The 7,570-nt window shown below is 46.8% G+C and overlaps 1 protein-coding gene across 1 annotated transcript in view; it reads left to right on the top strand.

The window, feature by feature from the left end:
• LOC101587154 (myosin-13) overlaps nt 1–7,570 on the top strand; it is a 60,052-nt gene that overhangs the window by 35,437 nt on the left and 17,045 nt on the right. Inside the window, 3 exon segments of the mRNA XM_023705421.1 lie at nt 793–1,182; nt 6,619–6,745; nt 6,831–6,949. Coding sequence (XP_023561189.1) covers nt 793–1,182; nt 6,619–6,745; nt 6,831–6,949 — 636 coding nt within the window.

Below are 7,570 nucleotides of genomic sequence, written 5' to 3'. Positions count from 1 at the left end.
CCCCGGGTATTGAACTCACAGAATGCTAAGCTACATCCCAGCCCTTTGTAACTTTTTTTTTTTTTGCGGTATTGGGGATTGAACTCAGGACCCTGCGCTTGCCTGGCAAGTGCTTATTCTACTGAGCTATCTCCCTGGTCCCCTTTGTAGTATTTTATTTTGAGACAGAGCCTTGCTGAAGTTGCCCTCAGGCCTCAGTCTCCCCAGTAGCTGGGATTGCAAGCACACATGACCATGTTTGGTTAATATCATAATTTTCTAAGTAACATATGAGCATACTTGCTTAAATAGAGTCAAGCTATTCCCAATCAGGCTGAATATTATTGATGCATTGATCATTGTCCTTAAGTCCGGATGTTTCCAGTGCTCTCAGAAGGAATAATCAGTTTGAGTTTGAGTCCTCTGCATCTTCTTGTATGTACACATTTAGGAGCAAAAGAAATATTTAGAATATATATGGCTTGTTTCTTTGTATGTTTAGCATAGATACTTTCACACTAAGAGTACTGTTTTGCAACTTCTTTCGTTTACCAACACACTGGACAGAGCTGTCTGTAGTAGGCATCAGTCAGCTTCTAATGGCTTCATGACTTCTAGAGACAGTCTCCATCACAATGAATTTGACGGTCCCCTATTCACAGACACTTAGGTTATTTCCAAGTGTATTTGTTTCTCTCCCTATTATAATGTAATTCCTTGCTGTGCGCCATGGACCTCCATTCCTCACTGCTCAGCCCCTCCTAAAATAGGTTCCTTCTCTGGATGACAACCCTGATGCAGTGACTTTTTCAGGCCCGTACAGAAGAGCTGGAGGAAGAAATTGAAGCTGAGCACACACTCAGAGCCAAGATTGAGAAGCAGCGCTCAGATCTGACCCGGGAACTGGAGGAGATCAGTGAGCGGCTAGAAGAAACCAGCGGGGCCACTTCTGCCCAGATAGAGCTGAACAAGAAGCGGGAGGCCGAGTTCCAGAAACTGCGCAGGGACCTGGAGGAGGCAACCCTGCAGCATGAAGCCACGGCGGCCACCCTGAGGAAGAAGCACGCAGATACTGTGGCTGAGCTCGGGGAGCAGATTGACAATCTGCAGCGGGTCAAGCAGAAGCTGGAGAAGGAGAAGAGCGAGCTGAAGATGGAGATCGACGACATGGCCAGCAATATCGAGACAGTCTCGAAGTCCAAGGTATCTGATGCCCTCTGGTCCTGGCACCAAGTGAGACCGCCTGTCCTCCTGTCCCATGAGAAACCCCTTGCATGTGCCGCAGGGGGGTGGTATACATAGGATCTGTGCCGCAGCAGGCTTGCAGAGCCTTTCAAGTCCCTGAGCACTGCCCCAGCAGCCAAGCATTCCGGTCTCACTGCAGTCTTGGCACTTTGTGATGAGTAAGTGGGCTTGGGGCACAGCTTGGGCGCTCAGCTTCTAAGATGCTCACCTTCACTACTCGACCCCACTGTTCTAAACCAAAACCCTGTCCTCATTTTCACTCAAATCAGGTGTCGTTTATGTAGTGGGGTAGATGCAGCTACTACATTGAGTAATTTATAAGCAACCGACATTTATTGCTCATAGCTCTGAGCCCTGGGAAGGCCAAGACCACTGTGCCAACAGGTTCAGCATCTGCTGAGGCTCACTACATGGCATGGGTGGCACCTTCCTGCTGAGTCCTCGCACAGCAGCAGGTGCAAGGGAGCTCGCTGCAACCTCTTTGATAAAGACGACACCAGTCATGTAAAGGCACCAGTCCTTGTGGCCGAGCCTCCTCCCAACAGCACTGCCCTGGGGATTGAGTTTGAACTTATGTGTGTGTGTGTGTCGGGGTGGGGGCATTCAGACCCAGCACCACTGCAGCTTGGTGGAGTTGCTGCACCACTACTCAAAATCGCTTTGTCCTTCCCACCGTCTGACATGCTTTAGAACTAGACGGATGGGGGAATCACACCAAAGGGCCTTCATGGGACGGCTTTCTGCACGCCCGCCCTCTCACTCCTCAGTCCCAGTCTCTAGGAGGCAGAGTTCGTGTGCAGTGATGCATGTGAGCAGGTGTATCCGGGACTTGAAGCATCTGCAACTTTGGGAGGGTTAGAGTCCTTAAAGGAAGCGTGGAGTTGTGGTGCCTTGTGACGCACACCTGTATTTGCAGCACTCTGGGAGACTGAGGCAGGAGGATGCCAGGTTGAGCCCAGCCTGGATACTTTAGCAAGACCCCGTCTCAAAGTTTACCAACAACAACAAAAGGGATAGAGCCTGGGGATGTAGCTAGGCACAAAGGCCTTCACTTGAATCCCCAAAACAAAAAAGTAACACGACTGGGATACGGTGCATGGCAAAGGCCCTGGGTTCGATGCTCAGTACTGAGAGGAAAGAGAAGCAACGGGACAGAGACAGAGACTGAGAGGAGGAGGAAGACAAGGAGAAGGAGGGGGACAGGAGATGGAGAAGGAAAGGGAGAAGAAATAAGAAATACGAGAAGTGGTACAGTTGTGGAGGTTAATTTTAAGACCATCATAGACACCGAAATCTATGGATGCTCAATCCTTTATATAAAATGGTGCAGGTGCACGTGGTGATACACACCTACAATCCCAGGACTTGGGAGGCTGAGGCAGGAGAACTGCCATGAGTTTGAGGCCAGCCAGGGCTACAGAGTGAGACTCTATCTCAAAAAGAAAAAAAAAAGCGGTATTTGCATAAAACCTGCATACATCCTCTTGAAAGTTTTTAAGCATCTCTATCTAGGCTACTTATAATACCTAACACAATGCAAATACTACATAGATAATTATCATACTATATTGTTCAAGGTATAATGATGGAACAAAGTTCGTGTTCAGCACAGACCCAATTTCTGAAGACTTTCTTGTTTTTTTTTTTCTTTGTTTTTTAAATTAGGAAATTGTCCAGAATCTGACAGTAGCTCTTTTTTATATTAATTTTTTTAGAAAATGATTTTATTGAGAAACAAATAGCAATGAGACAGTTTCAAAACTGATCAGTAGGACAATTTCAATAATTAATACATTGCACATTGTTGTCTTAGTGGTTATTCATCGTGCAAGATGCAGACATGACATCCCATCCACAAATACTATTAGAACAAATCTTCTTATTCATTGAATTTTTATATTAATTGTAATGAGAAAGAAATAGCAATGAGACAATTTCAAAACAGGTTAGTAAGACAGTTACAATAATTAATACATTGCATATTGTTGTCGTCGTAGTAGTTATTTATAGTACAAGATGCAGACATGATATCCTGTCCAAATACAAATCTTTCTTCTCATTGAATTAAGAGAAAGTATCTGTGTATCTATTTTGTATACAAAGATATATATGTATTTTTTCCACTACAAAATTATCTGCAGCCATACCACTCTGAATACTCCCAATCTTGTCTGATCTCAGAAACTAATCAGAGTCAGGCCTGGTTAGTACTTTGATTGAAAATGTTTTCCATCTGTTGACCCTGAGAATGTGGAACCTGCAGAGACTGAGATCTAAACTGCATACAAAATTATGCAAATTAGGTGTGAACCTTGAGATTCACTCTGAATGACAAATCATGCTCCTTTCTTTTGAGGTCTCTTTAGGCCTTTGCCAGAAATGCCTACCTAGAAAATATAATCTGTTCGTGACAGTCCCCAAACTCTCTGTGGCCCCAGCAGGCAAAGGCCCTGAATCCCACTTTACCAGTTTAGGGGTGAAAACACCCCTGTGTCTAACTAAATGCCAGGCTTTGCTCTGGCAGCAGCTCTGTGCTCCGAGATTTAAGAGATGCCCTCCTTCCAGGTGAACTGAGCTGTACTTCAAGCTGTTTGGCAGGGCTGGACGAAGTAGCAGTGGCCCCAGATGTGGCACTGTAGGTTTCCCACAGAGGGATCCCAGAGGGTTAGATGTTTGCCAAGAAGAGGAAAGGAGATAGGGTGAGAAAAGACACTCTCTCACCTGTCTGCAGAGGGTGAGATTCTCCGTGGGGCCTCTTTCTGTCCTTGTGCAACATCCACTTCACATTGTTCTAGGCTTTCTCTTAATCCCTGTCTTAACTCATTTTCTACTGCTATAGCAAAATACCTGTGACTGAGTGCTTAGTGAAGAAAAGAAGTTTTACTTAACTCTTGGTTTTGGAGGTTCAAGGGCCTGGGACTGGCATCTCCTTAGCTCTGGTAAAAGCCCCATGGCGAATGGCATCACGGTGGCAGGAACACATGGAGAAGAGATGGAGGAAATTAAGTCTTATGAGTCCAGCATTAATCCTTCCTAAAGGTGGAGCCCGATTACTTGACCGCCTCTCACTAGACCCCACCTCTTGAAACTCCCACTACTTCCCTGTACTGCCACACTGGGATCAAGCTTCCTGCTCAAGAGTGCATCCAAACACTGGCGCTCCCTGACTGCACTAACTGGCTCACTTCCTTCCTCTCTCTGTCTCTGCCTGCCTGCCTGCCTGTCTCTGTCTCCCTCTCTCTCTGTCTCTCTCTGTCTCTCTTTCTCTTTGTCTCTGTGTCTGTCTGTCTCTGTCTCTTTGTCTTTCTTTGTATCTCTTTGTTTCTATGTCTCTCTGTGTCTGTCTCTCTGTGCCTCTGTTTATCTCTGTCCTTTGTTTCTCTCTGCCTCTGTCTCTGTCTCTCTCTCTGTGTCTTTCTCTGTCTCTTTCTTTGTCTCTGTCTCTCTGTATCTGTCTTTCTCTTGCTCTTTGTGTCGCTGTCTGTCTCTGTCTCTCTTTGTCTCTGTCTCTATCTCTCTGTCTCTATCTCTCTCTGTATGCCTCAGACTCTGTCTTTCTCTTTGTCTCTGTATCTGTCTTTCTCTCTATGTCTCTATCTGTCTCTGTCTCTGTGTCTCTCACTCTTTGTCCTTCTCTGTCTCTCTGTCTGTCTCTGTCTCTCTATCCCAGTCTTTCTGTGTCTCTCTCTCCCTGTCTCTATCTCTGTCTCTGTCTCTGTCTCTGTGTCTCTCATTCTTTGTCCTTTTCTGTCTCTCTGTCTGTCTGTCTCTGTCTCTCTATCTCAGTCTGTGTCTCTCTCTTTGTCTCTCTCTCTGTCTCTCTCTTTGTCTCTCTCTCTCCCTGTCTCTCTTTGTCTCTCTCTGCCTCCATTTGTCTGTGTCTCTGTCTCTCTCACTCTTTGTCTTTCTCTGTCTCTCTGTCTGTCTCTGTCTCTCTATCTCAGTCTTTCTGTGTCTCTCTCTCCCTGTCTCTGTCTCTGTCTCTGTCTCTGTCTCTCTATCTCAGTCTTTCTGTGTCTTTCTCTTTGTCTCTCTCTCCCTGTCTCTGTCTCTGTCTCTCTATCCCAGTCTTTCTGTGTCTCTCTCCCTGTCTCTCTCCCTGTCTCTGTCTCTGTCTCTCTCTCTCTATCTCAGTCTGTGTCTCTCTCCCTGTCTCTCTCCCTGTCTCTGTCTCTCTCTCTCTCTCTATCTCAATCTGTGTCTCTCTCCCTGTCTCTCTCTCCCTGTCTCTATCTGTCTCTGTCTCTGCCTCCATCTGTCTCCTCTCCCCAAACCACGCTGGGTTGCATGGTTGGCTGGTTTAGAGGACACTCCAGCATCACCCACATGCTGTCCATAATCAGCCCTTCCTTACAGCTTCCCTGCCTCCAGAATAGCTTTCTGCTCTCTATTCTCAATTTTAAAATCCAGAGAAAGAGCACTTCCTATTGCTCTGTATTTCTTTGTTATTATAGCCTTTGATTTCACTCCTTGGGGGTCTCTGAGCCTCTTTTGAGTCCCCTGCTGGAACCCTTACACATGTGTGCCATCTTCTTGAACACACCTTGAGCTCCTTGAGGACTCCCTCTGGATCTAATATCTCCTCTCCTCCTTAGGCCGCGTCAGGCTCCCCAGGTTAAGGAAGAGCATATACTCATTTTATTCTTCATGCTCTTGGGTGGGAGGAGGGCAGAAGCCAGCAACATACAGAATGCTTTAAATAAATCTCATGAAAATATGGGCCGGCTACAGGCTGGGATAGTGACTCCCCCCGTACCCCGTCCTCAGAGGGAGCCATTTGTATTATAGAATGAAATGTTCACTCTTGTCTCCTGACTGCACTGCTTGAAAATATTATCCACCTGGCAACAGAAATGCTTGTATTTCTGCAGGGTTCCTTTGTGAGGCATCTTCTCAGATGATGTTTCAAAATTATTGAATACTGACCCCCCCCGAAAGCTGATGCTCCAAATTGATGACTAAGCAAGGATAACGAATAAAAACAAGGCAAATCTGAAATGATTATCATTTTAAAACAGCACTTTATTTTTAAGATTTATTTATTTGGTAAAAGGTCTAGCTACACAGCTCGGACTCACAGTGATCCTCCTGTCTCAGCTTCCCTAGCGCTGGGATTACAGGCATGCATCACCACACCTGGTCTTGGTGGCCAGCTCAGCACACTCGGGGTTCCCGAGCCAGCATGGCATATGGTATCGGGGATTGAATCCCTGTCCTTGCGCTTGCCAGGCAGGCGCTTAGACTGCCGAGCTATCTCCCCAGCCCTTAAAGCGCTTTTCTGTATTCCATATTTTTATTTTACCTAACAAGAAGCCAAACTATCAAACTGTGCAGTTCAATATTGGTCAGCAGGAACCCGTTTCCTCCATTCACATTGATCTTGTTTGTTTTCAGAGTAATGTGGAAAGAATATGCCGGTCCGTGGAGGATCAATTTAATGAAATCAAAGCCAAGGATGACCAGCAGACCCAGTTGATCCACGACCTCAACATGCAGAAGGCAAGGTTGCAGACCCAAAATGGTGAGGCCGGGCAGTGCTCGGGGTCTGCTGGGCCGTGTGGGAGGGTGATGGCCAATGCCCACGCGGGGCTTCCTGTGCTTGGTAGGGGAGCTGAGCCACCAAATGGAAGAGAAGGAGTCTCTGATTTCACAGCTGACCAAAAGCAAGCAGGCCCTCACCCAGCAGCTAGAGGAGGTGAAGAGGCAACTGGAAGAAGAAACCAAGGTGAGTACACCTTTTTGAAATGTCTGAATGAGCCAGCACCCTCAATCACCTCAGCCAAACTGGAGGGAGGCAGTGCCACCTGGAGATGTCTCGTGTGCCTTCCCTCCTCCTCCTCAGGTAGGAGCAAGGTGTTCCTTAAGGTCAGGGTCTTTGGCTTTGGGTCTTCTTTCTCAGAGCTAGAGAACTCTACCACAGTCCTCCATCTCCTGGACACCTCTGTCCCCAGGGGGAGGCCTGTTGAATGCCCCTCTCCAGCCAGAAACATCTGCTCCCCATCACTGGACTAGTTTGGCTGTCCTTGCACTGCCTCTCACCCCAGCCACCTGGAGTGTCTTCCTCTTTCTTCCCTGTTATGTTTGGTGGGTCACCTCTCATGACACCTGCCCCCAGGGGCCTTTCTTCCTAAAGGATATATGGTTTGAGACACCTGGGACACATTTACATAAACATCATCATGTGCTCGATTCCACTATCTTTAGGTGTTAATGCCTGTGATACTGTTGTCCCACTAACCTGTAAGCTGCAGATCAGGAAAATTTTTCCCTTGCTGTTGTAGTACACAGTTGGTACAGTCTCAAGAGAAAAGTGCACACAGTGGGTGCTCAGAAAATGCTTCTTCTT

This window comes from Octodon degus, unplaced genomic scaffold, assembly GCF_000260255.1.
Source record: "Octodon degus isolate 3935 unplaced genomic scaffold, OctDeg1.0 scaffold00219, whole genome shotgun sequence".
NCBI lineage: Eukaryota > Metazoa > Chordata > Mammalia > Rodentia > Octodontidae > Octodon > Octodon degus.
Note: the sequence above shows the minus strand (reverse complement) of the source record. Positions and strands in the feature narration are given on the sequence as shown.